This window comes from Apus apus, chromosome 1 (assembly GCF_020740795.1).
Source record: "Apus apus isolate bApuApu2 chromosome 1, bApuApu2.pri.cur, whole genome shotgun sequence".
NCBI lineage: Eukaryota > Metazoa > Chordata > Aves > Apodiformes > Apodidae > Apus > Apus apus.
In genome coordinates this window covers 149378362-149396041 of record NC_067282.1, presented here as the reverse complement: position 1 = coordinate 149396041, position 17680 = coordinate 149378362, and the positions used below count along the sequence as shown (strand labels likewise).

The 17680-nt window shown below is 43.3% G+C and overlaps 2 protein-coding genes across 3 annotated transcripts in view; both read right to left on the bottom strand.

The window, feature by feature from the left end:
* The window catches only part of RIC8B (RIC8 guanine nucleotide exchange factor B), a 35757-nt gene extending 32019 nt beyond the window's left edge, over positions 1 to 3738 (bottom strand). Inside the window, exons 1-2 of the mRNA XM_051637231.1 lie at positions 3648 to 3738; positions 440 to 487 (exon numbers count right to left, since the gene is read on the bottom strand). Coding sequence (XP_051493191.1) covers positions 440 to 487; positions 3648 to 3737 — 138 coding nt within the window. The 5' untranslated portion in view covers position 3738. The remainder of the gene's footprint in view (positions 1 to 439; positions 488 to 3647) is intronic.
* Positions 3739 to 10634: 6896 nt separating this feature from the next.
* RFX4 (regulatory factor X4) overlaps positions 10635 to 17680 on the bottom strand; it is a 96643-nt gene continuing 89597 nt past the window's right edge. For both annotated transcript variants that reach the window (XM_051636545.1, XM_051636630.1), the window contains exon 18: positions 10635 to 11247. In XM_051636545.1, the coding sequence (XP_051492505.1) occupies positions 10975 to 11247 (273 nt within the window). In that variant the 3' untranslated portion in view covers positions 10635 to 10974. The remainder of the gene's footprint in view (positions 11248 to 17680) is intronic.

Genomic DNA, 17680 nt, shown 5'->3' with positions numbered 1-17680 from the left:
TGTACTTACACCTTCATCTTAATCTCTAATATTCTTTCAGTATCTAACACAGACAGGAAATACATCTGTGATACTGCTACCTGCTAAGAGAGAAAATGGAAAAATGTATTGCAAAATCTTTATCCCAGTAGAGGCAAAAGAGTATTATTCCTCTACCCCATCCCAAATCTGTACCCAAGGAAATTATTTACAGGCTTTTCTGTTACTACTTTTACTCAAGACAGGGTTGTTTGCTTGGGGAATTTGCTTTTCCCTTTCAGAAAAAAAAGGGGAATGGGCAGTTGTCATGTCTCTTGCACTGAAGAAACACACATTAAAATAGAACTTGATAATCATTACTTGCATCATTTCACAATGGCAGCTAAGTAAAGAGACTGCTTCCACTTTTTTGTAGTTCTAACCAGACCAGGTATGCAGCTCAATAGCCTGTTTTACTTACCTTTCTTTTGTCTTCATCTGCTGGATCAAATTTGAAAATGGTCCTATTCTGTAAAAAAAAAACCAAAACCAAACAAGATAATGAGGCCATAACCATGTCAACTCATGTCCTCTTCCCATTCCACCCAACACCAAGAGCTTCAGTAAGTGGCTCCAACTAACAATGTCACAACTCCTACTGGTGCAGAGCAAGTCTTTATTTGTGGGCTGTGTTCCTGATGCAAGTTAACAACCTCACACATGGCACTTTACAGGGTGAAAAACATTAGCTATAGCCTTGTGTTTTACAAATAACTTATTACTCAAAACTTGCTTCCCTAAGCAGTTCTTGTTTATAAGCTTTTGACTGCACTTTAGAAGTGTCCCAAACCAGAACAAACATAACATAATCTTGCCCAGAAAACAAGTACTATAAATCAAATAAGCCTTACTACAAAAACTACCAGTTTCCATATTGTGGTCAAAACAGATTAGCAAGGTATTTGTTTCTCTGGTACAGTTAAACACAGATAAACATAGTCTAACGAGTACTTCTTTTCTGTTAAAAACTTTGAATAGTAATAGAATCTAGTTCTATGTTAGTATCGTCAAGTATGTTATTAGTGAAATATTACTCATATGACACAGTTTATTTTACCAGTAAAAGTAAACAGCAGAAATGCTGGACAATTATTTTAATGGTGTTTAAAATTTTCCAGACTAAATGATTAAACACAATAAACAGCTCCTAAAAAAATAAATCCATTCATATTATTTATAATACACAACTTGCTATATCATGCAAGTGACTGAAAAAAAACAAAAGTTACCCTCCATAGCATGTGAGTGAGTCTCTTACCTTTCATGACATAATCTCACAATTACACAGAAAGGCCTTGGGTATCTACCCTGCCATCAAGGGTTACCAATATCAATTAGATGCCTGATGATGGTAGTAAAATAATTCCTTTCCTTTTCCCTACAGGGCTCCCAATAGCACCATCAAGTCACACAAATCCAACAAAATGCCAGCCAAAAGCACGCAAACATTAAATAATGACCAGCTGACCAAGAGAAGGCAATCTTTGCATTAGCGCATGAACATTTTTGAAACTGTACAAAAAAATGTAGCAACACTCAGTAGTCTAAGCTGGAGGAACAGAGTTTTGGAATAATCATTGCAAATGGGGCAGCATAGAGGAGCCACAACAGACCTATTAATTTCTTTCATTATAGTTATTATATAGCCACCTGCACCTTAGAACTATACTTAACCCATCCTTTCTCTTCAATTAAGGCATATTTAATCTGTTATTTAGAAAAAAAAACAAAACCTAAGGAAACCTAAAGGCCAGAAGAGGCATGGGTAAAGATCTGGAACCTGGAGCTCTCTGCCCAGTCTTTGCTGGCCCAAAGGCAATATAGCTGAGTTACTAACACATTTCACAGAAAGATAAATGAAGGAAACATGAAGGCAAGCTTCTTAGTAAGAAACACAGTAAGACAAATATTATATTGAGACAGTATTAAAAGATTCCCATCCCACTTAGAAGTCAGTATTTAGCTACACATATAACTCCAAGATTTCACTCAAAGACTTTAAAGCCCAGAATAGAAACCACACCAGCTCTGTCCTTGAGAATTCAACTTAGGCCTAAATAATTCATCTGGGGAAGCTGCTGAGAAGGCATGAAATCCAGTACAGCAAAATTAAGAAATTATGTTTGTGTGTGCTTTTTGACTCAGTACATTTGAGAAAGGTCACTTTCAAGAGTAAGGACAGGAGATAAATGGTTTCCCTCAATCAGAATCCTTCCTCTGTACCTTAGAGGTTAAGGAGTTAAAACAGTTTGACGTATCTAATGAACTCTAGACCTACCAGTCCTTCAGAGAAAGTGCCCTGCAGCTGCATCAACCTCTGTGTTTGAATTTCACATGCACAAAGGCAGCCTACGTCAAGACTGTTGCTCAAGCTTGTCCTAGAAGCTTGAGACTGACTGAAGATAGCAGTTACTGTCATTGTCAAGACTTAAACCATATTGCACCTAAGACAGCAAAATTTCAAGCCATCTCTTAGAGGCTTAAGAATAACCCTACACCCATCCACATTCATTTGACTTTTTCCCTAATCACAGAGCTAGGGATCTTTACCTAAAAACCTGAATGTTTGTTCCTGTAACAGATTCCTAAATTTCAGCAGACAGCTAGTTCAACACAACTGCATTTAAATTACATCCAAAGCTAAACTGTGAGTCAGTACTAGCACCAGAGACCTGCGAACCAGTCACAGGAGTGTCTACACCAAGGACAGACACTTGATGGGTTGAGACAAGATCTTCAGAAATGGACTATACTGCTCTACTAAAACCTCAGTGTCAAAATGCCACTATGAGAGGATGGAGAGAAATAAAAACAAATCCACCCAGCGTCTAGCTTCACTCCAGTTTCTACTTCCCAACAATACCAGGCAATCCCTTCACTTCTTGACTTAGCATATATACCTACGTATTCCTTAACACCTGCCAGCATTAAAAGCTCAACCTGTTGTAACCCCCCTTTTAGCTGTCTCCCCTGATCCTTTTGCTTGGCCAAAACCACAGAACAGCTGGGGCGGGGCGGTGGGGCCGGCAGTTCACCTCACAGCCCCCCAGTCCCACTGCAAGGCTGCTCCTCCGCACCCCGGCAGGGTCCCTGCCGAGGGGACCGAGGCCTCCCTCTCCCAGCACCCGGGCAGCTGCGGTGTTGTTACCCAAGGGGCCCCAGCGTTGGTCTGTCCAGCTTCTTCCGAGGGGTACCGGCAGCTTACAAGACTTTCGGGGCAAACTCACGCTTGTGGAACACGCTCTTTTTACAGCCTAACCCACCGCGCTACGCCAGGCACACCCAGCCGAGGCAAGGCAGGAGGGGCGGGGGGGGACAGAACCTGGCGGCGGGCTCGCTCCGCCCGCGGGACCGCCGGCTTCGCGCTCCCGGGGGCACGGCCCTCCCGCACGGGACAGCCCGTGCCGGGCGGAGGGAAGGGCAGCAGAAGGGACCCGCCGCACAGCCGAGCCTGGGAGGCAGCGGCGGCCGCGGGAGGCGGGATCCCCGGGGCCTCGCGCCGGTGGAGCTACCGGGGGCGGGGCGGCCGCACCGCCGGGGGGCAGAGGCGGCGGGGGGGGGGGTCGGAGGGGCCGGTTCGCGCCGCGGGGGAGGGGGGAGAGCGCCCGCCGCCCCCGAGGGCCCGTTACCTCCTCGCTGTAGCGCGCCAGGACCCGCTGCGCGGCCTCGGCGCCCCCGCCACCTCCCCGCACGGCCTGCAGCGCCGCGTCCAGCGCCATGTCCCGCCGCCCCGCCCGGCCCGGCCCGGCCCGGCCCGGCCCGGCTCCCCTGACGCGCCGTGACGCACGTGACGCTCCCCCTGGAAACCGCCCGCCCGCGCGGGCAGCGCCCCGGCACCATTGGCTGCGGAGCCCGAGGGCGGGGCCTGGCCGGCCCTTCCCATTGGCTGCCCGCCCGCCGGGCCCGCCGGCAGGGCAGCGCCGAGGGGACTACAGCTCCCAGCATGCCCGGCGCTGCGAGGCGCGGCGCCGTCTGCCGGCTCTGGTGCCGCGGGGCACAATGGGTGGTGTAGTGCGCGGTGGGAAGCGGGAGGAAGGGGCGGCGGGGCGGGATGGGGGGTCGGGTTGGAGCCGTGAGCGGCCCCTCCGGGGCGGGAGAGACGCTGGGGCTGCTCGGAGCGCACCCCGGCGCCGGCCCTGCTCGCCAGGCCTGGCCGTAACGTCGGGCAGCAAAACGAAACCCGTTCTGTCAGGCGGGAGCCAGCGGGGTGGCGAGGGGGACACAGAACAGGGTCGTCTTGAGACCGCCGAGTCCAGCCGCTCACCCCGCACACCGCCAAGCCCCCGCCCAAGCCCCCGCCAGCGCCTCCGGAAGCACCGGAGCTACACGTCTTTGGGATGGATGCCTTCGGGACGGTGGCTGCGCCTCTTCCCTGCGCTGCCCGCACCAGCGCCTGACGAGCCCTTCAGAATCACAGAACCACAGAATCCCAGGGGCTGGGAGGGACCTGGAAAGACCATCCAGTCCAACCCCCCTGCCAGAGCAGGGTCACCCAGAGCACATCACACAGGAACGTGTCCAGGCGGGGTTTGAATGTCTCCAGCGAAGGAGACGCCACAACCTCTCTGGGCAGCCTGTTCCAGGGCTCTGTCACTCACAGTAAAGAAGTTTTTTCTGAAGACTTCTTCCTAATGTCCAATCTAAATGTCCCCTGGTACAGCCTGAGGTCATTTCCTCTGGTCTTAATGCTTGTGACTTGGGAGAACAGCACCCCCCTCGCTAGAACGTCCTTTCAGGTAGCTGTAAAGAGCAAGAAGGTCTTTCTGCAGGCGACACAACACCAGTTCCCTCAGACACTCTTCATAAGGCCTGTTCTCCAGACCCGTCGCCAGCGTCATTGCCCTCCTCTGGACGCGCTCCTGCACCCCGGTGCCGTTCCTGTACCGAGCGAGGGGCCCGGGACTGCGCACAGAACCCAGGGTCTGGCCTCACCGGTGCCGAGGGCGGGGGGAACAATCGCTTCCCCACACCTGCTGGCCACACACACTGGCTTCACTGCCCTTCTTCGGACCCGCTACGTTTGGAGACAAAACTCCATCTCTGAGGGAGAGAGAGAGAGAGCGAGAGCATGGCTGCCTTCCCAAAACTGCCCACGTATCCTTTCACAGCAGGGTCCATATACTTTTTGGAGGGTGCTGATGCAGGCGTGAGCAATCAGGGAGATGTGGAGGAGGGACGGCGGTGCCGGGTTGCTGCCGTTTTCTGCAGGGGAGGTGGCAGGATGGAGGGTGGGCTGCACCAGTGCAGCCAGGCCAGAGCTGGCGGAGGCAGAGCAGCAGGGAGCTGTGTTTCCAGAGTCCTCTGCAAGGCCTTGCGTCTAAACCACAGCTGGGAAGATATGTAGCATTTCCATACTCAGAGTGCCCTGTAATCAAAATTCACTGTCCAGGTGGCAGAAGACGATATATCTAAGTTAACAACAAAAAATACGCCACAATGGTAAAGCCTCAGTGAGAGCTGCAGTAGGTCTCTTCTTTAAGTACTTAGTCTTCCATAGAATCATAGAAACATAGAAAGGTTAGGGTTGGAAGGGACCTTAAAGATCATCCAGATCCAACCCCCCTCTGCGGGCAGGGACACCTGTCACTAGATCAGGTTACTTAGAGCCCCATCCAACCTGGGTTTGAATGGTGGCAGGAATGGGGCTTCCATGACCTCCCTGGGCAACCCATTCAGGAGATGCTCTGTGGTCATTAAGAAAAACTGTTCATCTCATAAATGATCGGCTTCATGGTGGAAATACCACAGGGGCAGGGCAGTTTCATCTGCAGGTGGACAGCAGCTCCAACCAACATTGAAAATGCTATGACATGTTGGTGTATGCCTGTGTGTGCTCGACCCAGACTGGGATCTGAATTTTCTGGTTGGGGGGGGTTTCTCGCCTCCACGAGTTGAACTGAGATACAAAACCAGAACAACACGTTCACTGGCCTGCAAGGAGAGACAAAATCCAGTGCAAAATACCCAACCATTTTTTTCTGAGCCAGGCCCATGTATCTCTTAATGCAGCTTCTGAGAAGAACCCAGTAAAAATAATCCTCTGCTCATTAGATTTATGATGCTATAATAAAGCATAAGCCTGCTTAGATTTACTTCACAGCACAGCAAAAGACTCATTTTGCTTTTATGCTGCCAATTAAGTTTTTAGTTTAAATTAAAAACAAAAACAAAGCAAAACACACACACAAAACAAAACAAAAAACACAACACAACAAAACAAAAAAGAAACCCCAAAAACTAAGAAAGAAGACCAGAAAACTGTTACTGCCCTTTAAAGGCACATTGTTATTCATCATCAGTGCATTTTAGTTTCCACTTTAGGTAGAATATGAAGGATTAGGATCTCAGTGAAAGAGGAGGACAGAATAAATTGCATCCTCTACCAAAGAACTGCCAGACCTTTTCAGACGGGTGCATACCATGAGCCCTTCCCATGTTAGTCAGCTTTATCTAAACCTTCCAAAGCAATGTCTGCCCCTGAATTTCATGGGTTTCAGGGTCAGTCACAACAGAATTGTGGGGCTGGGGAGGTCAGAGGCCATTTTTGTCAAAGGGTAGTGACCTTAGCAGCAAGAGGTAGCCTGACAAAAACGGGATTCATGGCAGTGAATGGAGTTCTCACTGCTCTTCCCCCGCTGAGTCTTTTTTCTACCTGGTAATGAAAAATCTCGAAGAACTGTAATAGATTTTTATATGTGTACATACTTCAATGTTTCTGTGTGTGCATACATTATATATGCTATGCTAGAATATATATTACAATATATTATATTGCATATATTACATCTATCTTTCATTACATGTTTTAACCCATGAAAAATTCACACTTTAAATAAAATGCTTAGTAGTTGTGAGAAGGAGAGGTGAAAAAGAAAGAAAGAAAGAAAGAAAGAAAGAAAGAAAGAAAGAAAGAAAGAAAGAAAGAAAGAAAGAAAGAAAGAAAGAAAGAAAGAAAGAAAGAAAGAAAGAAAGAAAGAAAGAAAGAAAGAAAGAAGAAAGGAGAAAGAAAGAAAGAAAGAAAGAAAGAAAGAAAGAAAGAAAGAAAGAAAGAAAGAAAGAAAGAAAGAAAGAAAGAAAGAAAGAAAGAAAGAAAGAAAGAAAGAAAGAAAGAAAAAAAGAAAGAAAGAAAGAAAGAAAGAAAGAAAGAAAGAAAGAAAGAAAGAAAGAAAGAAAGAAAGAAAGAAAGAAAGAAAGAAAGAAAAAAGAAAGAAAGAAAGAAAGAAAGAAAGGAGAAAGGAGAAAGGAGAAAGAAGAAAGAAAGAAAGAAAGAAAGAAAGAAAGAAAGAAAGAAAGAAAGAAAGAAAGAAAGAAAGAAAGAAAGAAAAAGAAAGAAAGAAAGAAAGAAAGAAAGAAAGAAAGAAAGAAAAAGAAAGAAAGAAAGAAAGAAAGAAAGAAAGAAAGAAAGAAAGAAAGAAAGAAGTAGAAAATACTTAGAAAAAGAAGAGGACGAATAAGAAGACAAGGAAGAAAAAGGAAGAAAAAGGAAAAATGAAAATGGAGAAAGAGAAAGATAAAAAGGAAGGAAAGAAAAGGGAAGAGAAAATGAAAATGAGATTGAATGTTTTGACATATGATATAAAAGCTCCTTGAGAAAGATTTGTGTAGTCACATGTTTACTTTAAATACACATAAATACGTGGCTAGGTAAGAAACAGCAGTTTCAGTTTCCATGGTCAAGGGAAGGGCTTAATTAACAGGCTGCAGGCTCTGACTCAAGAGGTTTGGCAATTTGTACTAGGATGATTTAAGAAATTCCTGCCCCTAACTAGCCATTCTACCCAGAGGTTATCACAGTCTCATGAGCTGCTGCGCTTCCCAGCCTGGTATATGCCCCTGTGACCTGAAAGCTGTGGCAGGTTATATTAATATGACCTGCAGTGGTCAAGGAGGAGTCTGCTTTTCTCTTGCAGTGCTTCTGATGCAGATGGTGATGGTGACCTCTGTAGAGCTGCATTCAGTCATCTATATATTGCACCCCGTGAATGTCCAGTTTAAATTTCAATGCCTTCATCAGGAAGCAGTTCAATGGTAGCTAGCAGTATACTTTCAGACTCCTGTGGTGTCAACATAAGTTTCTAAATTATTTAAAAAAAACCTGGAGCTTCTTTTGCAAAAAAATTTTCAAAGCCCTGGCTGACCAATGATGTTCTGTGGCTCTCTGTTATGAGCAGCTTTGTGGTGCTACTGTTTGTCAAAATTCTTTCTCCCACTACTTTGTGTGTAGCATTGCAGTTCTCCACTCAGAAACTCTTCATTATTTCTGGTGATGACACTGTGTCCAATATTCATTTTCCTTCTTGAACAATCTCCCTGGGCTCTTCAAGTCAGGGTAACTGAGTTGTCCCAAAAACATGTTGAAGAACACAGCATGTTTGTCTACTGAAATAGTCTCATTTTCTCCACTCTTTCAGTCAATGGGGATCTGACTTTATTTGGTTTAACAAGCTCTTGTAAAAAATGTAGGAAATTCTACTGGTTTCTCTTGAGTGGTGCTGGGGTTCATCCCTTTCCAAATCCTTCCAAAGGCTCAGCTTTGAGCTCCTGGTCAGTTCTGCCCACAAACATCTCACCAATGTGTTTGGTCCTAGGAGGTACCACGGCAGGTCATGGTCAATAGTCCATCAGGTACTGGAGATCAATCAATGTTCTCGTGAGTGAGTGAACAGGGTCACAGAGCTCTTGGCAGATGCAATGCAATGCAGAGATTTGGAGTTCACTGGGGAAGAGAAAGTACATTTTTCTATTCTAGTGACTATCTTGCCCATACTAATTTCCTACAGTCTGGATGAGGCAGGTATTTCTATGCTTATTAATAATTAATAGGCTAGAATCGATGCTTTGGTTTAAAAATCTGCAATACCACAATGCAAAGTAGGACTTCAAAACTCCAGCTGCTAAAGACTGGCCACTAAAAGAAGCACACTACTTACCTTTCTCATGTGCAGACAATTTTGCCTGGAGGTAACTTGAATAAAATAGTTAGCCTGAGCCTGATCTTCCCTGTCCTTAATAAAAGTGAAAAGTAAATTATATTGGGTAATAACACCAGCAGACAAGGGTAAAACTTCTGTGGTCTGTGACACCAGCCCAGGAAAGAAGATTTTTATCAGGTACATAAAGGTAGAGATAAACTCCCACTATGTTTCTGAAAATCCCACCAGGATCTTGGCTGAACACTGAAGAGCCTGGACACTTGCAGAACCTGTCCTGGAACCTCCTCCTCCTTCAATCCTTGCAGATTTCCAGCTCATTCTTGTAATTACATTAGACCCCAAAGTCTCACCAGTTTACCCACTAGTTAAACATACAAGGTATGAGAATTCTCCCACTTTATTTACTCAGCTAAGGAAAAATGGCTTTTCCATTTCCAGTGTTCCAGTGGCAACACATTTGTTACAAGGTGCTGTAAAGAAGATAGCACATCTTATCTGCCAGAGGGAGTGCACTGGCTTTTGTGAGCAACAGCAGCTGGACTCACAGCCTTGAGCCCTGAGCACTTTCAGCTGAAAGCACAGGAGTAAGGCTGAGAGTTCTATATGCTCTCAAGTCCTTCTTTGGATCAAAACAGACATTGCCACATTTAGGTTTTTTGAAGGTTTGCTTCTCTGTTTAAGTAAATTTAAATAGTACCTATTGTGTTTCAAGAACTTTATTTGAGCGTGAAAATCCCTCATATATCTTGCACAACTGTACAAATAACACTTTTATCCATTTTAGGCATAAACATGGTTATCATCACACTGCGTGCTATCAAAGGTTTTATTTACAAAAACAATTACTAAAATGCCTGATGTCATATTTCCATTTATTTATTTCTTACCCATAGGGTAATATGTCCACCATAATTGCTTGGTGCATTTTATAATACAGAAGAAAAAGCTATGTTAATAAAATCTAACAAAACCTCACAAATAGCTAGAAATCTGACAGAAAATGTCTAAGAAAAAATCTCCCCAGAATACAATACAGTTTTTCACACATACACAGTACAGAATAAGTTCAAAGGCACAGCTTTGAATTTTCCTTTTGTAGAAGTATATAGAATTATCACCACGTGAAGGAATTGAGAAAACAGTTTCATACCTGTCAATAGGTAATTAAATGAATAATTATGTTTGCATTGTCATTTTCTTTACATAATTGCTTTTTTTTGTCATATTTAACATATGTGGCTCTGAATCTGAAATCTTCCCAGTCCCCAAGTCCCTTCTTAACCTTGTCATTACTGACCAGAGAAATTAGATTTTTTGACATTGTGCAAACTTAACACAAATACATATATAACAAGAACAATAGCCAACTTAAGGCAGTGTATAATTCAATGCTACATGTATTTTCTTCTCCTTTGTAAAGATCAAAACTTACTGGATCAACAGAAAGGTGCATCAATATACAAAGTTAAGTGTAAACTGAAACCTACAAAACCACATGTCTTTTAAGGAGCCAGGTAGAGGAACTGATATGAACAGGTGATGACTTGGCAGAATGGTTTTAAAGAAATGCATTAAGAGCTTAAAAGAAGGACAGATTACAGTTTTGAAGAGCATGAACTTCCTGCTTTTAACTCAAGTTATAAATAGATCCTGCTCCAGTACGTTTTTGTGTTTTTTTTTTACTTGTGTGTGTGTGTGTGTGACACTCATTAATATTTGTCAATAAGAGAGGAGGTAAAAATGGCTCACTCAAACTGACATTGCAAAAGGTTGGCCTATATGCCAGAATTAAAAAAGGCACAGATTGGCCCCAAAAGTGGTCTAGAACAGCACAAAATTATTTTTCAGCTACAGGAACATTCAGTCATGCTGGCCTGCAACCTGCCCACATTATGAACTACATTTACCTGCCCAGGATCTTTTCCATCTTCACCTCCCTTGAAGAACATCCATGAAAAGTCCCACAAAACATGAAGTTTTTATAATTCTTTAAGCATATGGGCTTAGCTGATACCAGTCATTTTCATTTAGCCCAACCTGTGGTGGCCTCCCCATTGATGTAGGCAAAGCCAGGAAAGTGTTGCATGTGCTCATATTCAGAATTTCTGCGGGTAGTCAAGGGGGTGTACATGTCACTAGAATTTCCATATCTTGTGGAGTGCATGGATGGGCTTGTGTAGCAGGAGTTTGCAGCTGGGACCTCTGGCCAGCGAGGAGTCACGGGTGTGGGATGCAGCCTTGGAGTACTGCTCATCAAACAGGGCTCCATTCTTGATGTTGGGCTGTTGAAAGGGTACTACAATAAAAACAAAGAAAAACAAATTTAGGAATTATCTGCCACATACCTGGTTTTAGAATAAAGACTGGTGGTTTCACAACTCCATGTTTAACAAACCAAAATCATATGAGTTAGCAGTCCTCCAACAACTAGGTAATGTACTGAAGGTGGAATATCAGATAACTAGTGCCTGGAGTCAAAGCATTGTCAGGAAAAGTCTTGTAAACAGTCACTGCATTTAAATGCCAAATTAATGTATTGAAGAGCTCAGTACTGGTAGGTGTGTCTGTGAGCAGAAAATTAAATTGAATTAGTCTCATCTTTTTCTCACATCTCTTACTTGGAAACTTGGCTAGTCAGTAAAAAACAGTATAAAATCTCCCAGCTTCTGCCCACTCAACTGAGTTTTAAAGGAGGAGAGCAGAAGTGTCTTTATTACTGGAAAGGCGCCTTTCCTTTTAAATGCTCACAAGCCAACCTGCCAGTTTCTGCAGAAAAGCAGTATGGTCTGGCCTCAGAGCAAGCAGCTAATTGGAAAACTTCTAGAAAGAGGAAGGCAGCAGAAGAATCTCTCTATTCCCCAGCTGTTTGCAGTGACAGTTGGAAACTAGAAATGAAAGGAGTTTGACAAATGCCTTCCCCTGAGGAAAAGATGTGACGAGGATAGGACAGGCAGGAAAACAGAGAACAGCTTTTGCCCCCTATAGCCATTGGCTGTCCAGCAACAGAAAGTAAACTGTGCTTATGATTGCTCCCTTTACGTGTATTTATCCTGTTGTCTCTTACAGGAGTGGATGAGCTGTGTGCTGTGCCTAAGAAATGGCTCTCCCTGCCTTGCCCTCCTATCATCCACCTGCATCGCAGAGATGGTTAGGATCCTTTTCCCCCTTGGCCAGCCATTTATCTTCAGACCATCTGTATTTTAGATATTTATCTATTTTCTAAAAAAAAATAATAATAAAAAATTCACAATTTTACATGTCGATATCTTGGATTGTTTGGCACTTTGGTATTTCCTTAACCATAAAGCTGTCACCAAAGTCAGATTATCATCTCTTCTGATGCTTATAAACCTCACAAGCTGCACGACAAAACTTTATATGGCCATAGAACCCCTTCCCCATATTTTGGTGGGTTATGGAGAGAAGAGCTGCTGTACTTCTTCCCAGGAGTGAGATGGCAGTGATTCCCAGAAGTTCTCATTACATTACTCCACTGCTGGATGGGGCTGAGGTTAATCAGTTACATAAGTGGGTCCCCAAGGCAATTACTGCAATGTCTCCATGAGGAGTTTCTGCTGATTCCCTCCAGACCACAGCCAGGAAGGCAGCCCTGCCATTGCAAATGTATTTGAACAGTTCACAAGCCTTAGGCAGCTCAGAAGCCACACACTGGCCACTCCTAATTAGAGAGGTGAAAAAGACTTTTTGACCAACTTACTGTAGTTAGTGCTTTAACATATTCCACTGTGTCCTGGGGACACGGGCCAGTTAGCAGATAAGAGAGAAGACCTGTGATGCATTATCTAGCCTGTACTTCTCATCACCACAGAGACTGTGGATTTACTTGTGCAATTAGCTGCTGAAATGGGCTGCTAAATGGCAGCACCACACTGGAACATCAGCACTTTAACTGGTACTGCTAATACAGTGATAAGAATAAGCTGTACTGGCAACACTGGCGAGAAGTCTATACAAAATAATCTAAATTTCCATCTTCACCACGGAGAAAGGCTTTTCAGTAAGAAAATGAAACAGAGATTAGGCACTGAGTGCAGAAATCCTTATATTCCTTTGCAGAAGAACCAAGTTTTCAGACTTGACTTTGAAGAAGCTTTTGTTGAAGGCAAGAGCTGCTGGTGCCCAGCAGCAGTGAAACTCAAGCTTTGAAGTTTTAAATGAGGTGATTTGAGTTTAGGGTAATGGTTGTTTACTTTAACTCATTAATTAAGGACAGGACACTCTGTTAAAAGAAAACCAACCTGCAAATATTCTAAGTAAATATAAGAGGTTCCAGAAAGTTGAACAATTTCCATATTTTCAATGTTTGGGAGACTAATAACTTTAGGATGCTGCTTTCCTCATCTGCACTGGCAATACCATAAGTAATTTTCATGTTAGTGTTTGCTGATTGCCTCTTCTGAACATCTTCATGAACAAAGCTCTTGCCATAATGAATACAGAGGAAACAAGTTGTCTTGTGATTCAATTAACCTCACCCAGCTTTAGTTATCAGAAAGTCAGGCACCTAGTAAAAGTGAGTCATCTGTTCTCTGTGTACAGCCACTGGAAGAATTTATCAAATCTCAAGATTAATATTTAAGACAGAAGATGAGCAGTCGTCAGAAGATGGCCCTTTTCTTCCTCCTGCTACATGAGGTAATCCATTAGTTATGTTGGCTCAAGTTAAGCAGCAGTCAAATCCATAAGATATTTTTCCTGGCTGACCTCAAATGTCCCATGAATGATTGTGTACAAAATGCTTTGAGAAGGTAGAAGTCAGGACTGGGTTAGATCATTGGGCAAAAAACACACCACATGAAGAATACCTCTTTAACTTTGTTTTCTGTACGCCAGCTGTGGGACTACAAGATGTGGGCCAAACTAGAAACATTCTTATTTGGCTTCAGTAGTGTTTTACTTGATACCAATTATCATGGTCTGTGCCTTTATTACCTATTGATCTATACCTGAAGTCACAGTAGTTTTCTGTATTAAGGAATATACTTCCAAGATTAATCTAGACTTTTGCCATAATACACTTACAATTATCTGTTGTCTTTTTTTCCAACGTGACAATTGATCTACTCTGTTGTTAATTGTAACAGAATCCTTTGCCATCCTGACTCTGTGCCATTTTCCTTTGAGGTTGTGAAACTGAGGTTGCAACTTGTAACAGGAGGATTAATTGCATTCACACCCCTTACAAATGCCCAGTTTCCACCCGGATAATTTGCTTCTTGATAATTTGTAGACTGCAAAACTTTCATCTCTGAGCAAGAGAGACAAAATGAAGCCTGGAAATACTGTGGTGGGTCTCCTGATTGTACGTGACACTGTGTGGGGAAGCCACATAATGTATTTTAGGAAGTTTGGACACACAAAACCCGTGCTGTTGGGGGAATTAAACCTTGGCTCCCAGAATGAACTTAAAAATGCACTGAAAAGGAAAGATAATCCTCCTCCTATCTGCGGTCAAGAGGCCATGCTAAAGCTTGCTGAGAAGGCAGGGCTAGAGGCTGTGCATGAGAGGACAGGATACAGTGTGCTGCTTTTGCTTTTCACCAAGTGCTCCCAGTGCAGCTGTGTTTATGAATGTGTCATGAATGTAAGAATAATTGCTTGAAAATAACATGGACCCTAAATATCTAGTATTTTACAATAAATTCTGTTATGACTGAATGCAAGATGGAAAGTTCTGTAAGGGCAGGTCAGCTAATCGCAAATGAGTCAGTGACTTCTTTTTCCCTACAGTGAAGAGACTATTGAAAGGCAATATTTTTCAAGTCCTCATTGGCCCCTGCCTGCCTATTAACTCACCCAATGAAGCATCTATTCAGCCTTGTTGGAGTGTCCACAGCACAGCCATCTGGGCGGATGCCTGCCCATGCTGCCTGAATCACCTTTCACACTCTACATCCGGTGTAATGAAGAGTGCTTCAGCATGCTGAACTCTAAACACTGGGGCCTAGTGATCTTCGCCAGATATAAAAGCCACATTTGTTGGAGGGCTCTTGACAGGAAATTACCATTTTCTGGGCTATCTCACACTTGCTGCTACTACTGCCATTAGACCTAGACAAGAAGCTCTTTAAGTCTGTGAGACTTTGAGCCGATTATTGTTAAGGCCTTGCCCAAAAATGTCAAATTAATTCAATTTCTTTTCGTATTCTTGAAAAAAAATCCATTAAATATGTCCCCCCATGAAATAAAGATTGAGTTCCTGCAGGGTGAAGATGGAGAATAATCTCTTTATTTTTGTCATCAACTCATGGACTGATGATGCATGGTGGTGAAAGTTGCCTCTGTCCAAACAGCAAAATATTTTCTTTATGAATGTGCCTCAGACTTTACATTGCATTAGCTCACACTTTTACAGAAAGCTGCAAGTTAGTGTTGTACGTTAGCCACTACTTTAGGACTACCAATGAACTCATACCAGAAATTACAGCACTTCTGAAGAACTGACTAGAAGTTAACTTCATCAAAATACGCTTCAAATCTAAAAAAAAAAAGGATATAATCAAAACTACTGATTGATTGCATCTTTATAACCCTGACTGTGATCCTTTTCTCCACAATTTGAAGCTTATTGAGTATTAGTCTGTCAAATAGGTTGGGTGAAACTGTCAAGTCAATCTAAGTGCTTTTGTTAGTTTTGGGAGTGGCAACTGCAGCCTTACAAAACTTTGTCAGTATTTTAAAAGAAGACATCTGTTTCCTGTTGCATTCAGCACATAATTGCTTCAATTGCATGCTAACAATCTCAATTCTGTTATGAAGCCATACAGTTAGGAACAATGATTCTTGTTGCAGGGGTGGGATCTGGATGGTATGTTTTTTTCTTTCTGTCATTACTAGCTATTTGATGACCAAGTGGTTATTGGGAAGGGTATGTTGTTCTTACAGCATTGTTATAGTTGCTGTGTATGTGTGGGAGGAACAAGAACTTTTCCCCCTTTTTTTTTTTTGTTTTGTTTTGGTTTGGTTTTTTGTTTTGTTTGTGGCATAGATGGGCCAGAACAATGTGAATAGGTACTAAAGCACAAGTTCTGTCTGGAAGAGGATTTCTTTGACTCCCTTGGTTTATCAAAAACCAGTTACTACTTTCTTCCAGCACTGTCCCAGTGTAAACCCTGCTGGCAATCCTGTAGAGGCATATGAAGGGAAGTGAAGATGTGGTTGGGTAGGATTGTGGCATGCAACATTGCACAGAGAAACAAAATGCTGCTGCAGCTCACAGGGCATTTCTGGGAAGTTATGTGAGATCACCACAGTCCTCAGAGCAGTTTAGGAGACTAGGGGTACAGACAGGCTCTGCTTAAATATTCTTTAATTCTGGCCTCAAAACTATGCTCTGTGCCTCTGAGAGGTGCAGACCCAACCTACCACTTAGCAGCACTTCAGTGTTTCCCAGGCTGGTTTGTTCTGCCCAGACCATGGAAGTCAACTATGCTCTTCATAAACCAAATCTGATGGAAACAAAACAGCAGTGCAGGCACTTGCTGATACAAACATATTCCCAGTCCCAGACATTGCTCAGTGCCTCTTGAGGGCAGAGTCTCATTTCAGGAACAGTTGACCCTGGCTATGCTCTTTAGAGGAACAGGAGATGGATGAAAAGCAGAAAAAAACCCCTAAGATAGCTTTAAGGTGGGAACTCAAGGAAAAAAATAGGAAATGCTCTGTGACTCTCTGTTAAGTACCCCCACCTAAAATATGCTGGTTGGAGGTGGCTACTCCATCTTTGAAGTGCAAAGGAAGAGAAGGTAAAATAAGGTCCTATGCAGCATGGGATCTAGGATTGCTTCCCAGATCTAAGTGGCTGACCTGGCAACTTCCTGACTGAATCCCTCCTGCCTACTCTGAGATCAGGTTTGCACAAAGTGGCCAGAGGGGAGCTGCAGATTCTCTGCTCAACACAATTGAGAGACCAGGATGCCTGTGTGCCCACCAGACTTATGCCTGCTCTGCAGTGCACCTGTGGTCCTTAGATGGGTAGAGCATCCATTGCAGGAGAAACTAAACAGATGATACCTCTTAAGTCTGGAAAATACCTGAAGGAAGGAGGTGGGAGGAATTATGCAGATCTATGTCTCAAATGGTGAGAGTAAACAAATAGGGAATTAATATTGAATATGTTTCATACAACACATCCTTAAGAAGTCTGTAAGTACAAAAAAAGCTCAAATAACAAACAAGCTCACAGACAGGGTAATGGAGAGTGGTTTGCTACATAATACAAAAGTCCAGTTGCTACTTCCTACTCAAGAAGTTCCCAGGTCAGCTCTTGCCAAACACTGTGTGGCTATGCTGATGAAAGGACCACTCTCTACCTACCCAATTTCTAAGACTTTTCTTCCACATGCATTTCTGGCCATTGCCTGTAAATAGGACCTGGATAAACGGACTTGCAATGAGTCACTATGGCCACACATTACAGTTCTTACACGTACATTCTGTGTTTGCTGTTTTTCATACTGCATATACAGTGATGCACATTCGTATGATGTACATTTTTGTATGTTACCAGATATATTAAAATATAAAAGTACGTACGGAGGCAAATTTCTCTCATCACTCTTCCTACTAGAAGTGTTATCCCTGTGATTTACAAAGAAAAATGACAGCAGCATTAATTACTCTGTTTTTGAGGAAGAGGTGGAATGATGTGAATTGAAATTTTGATGGATAGTCGGGAAAAAGACCAAGACCTGTCCAACCAGGGTGAA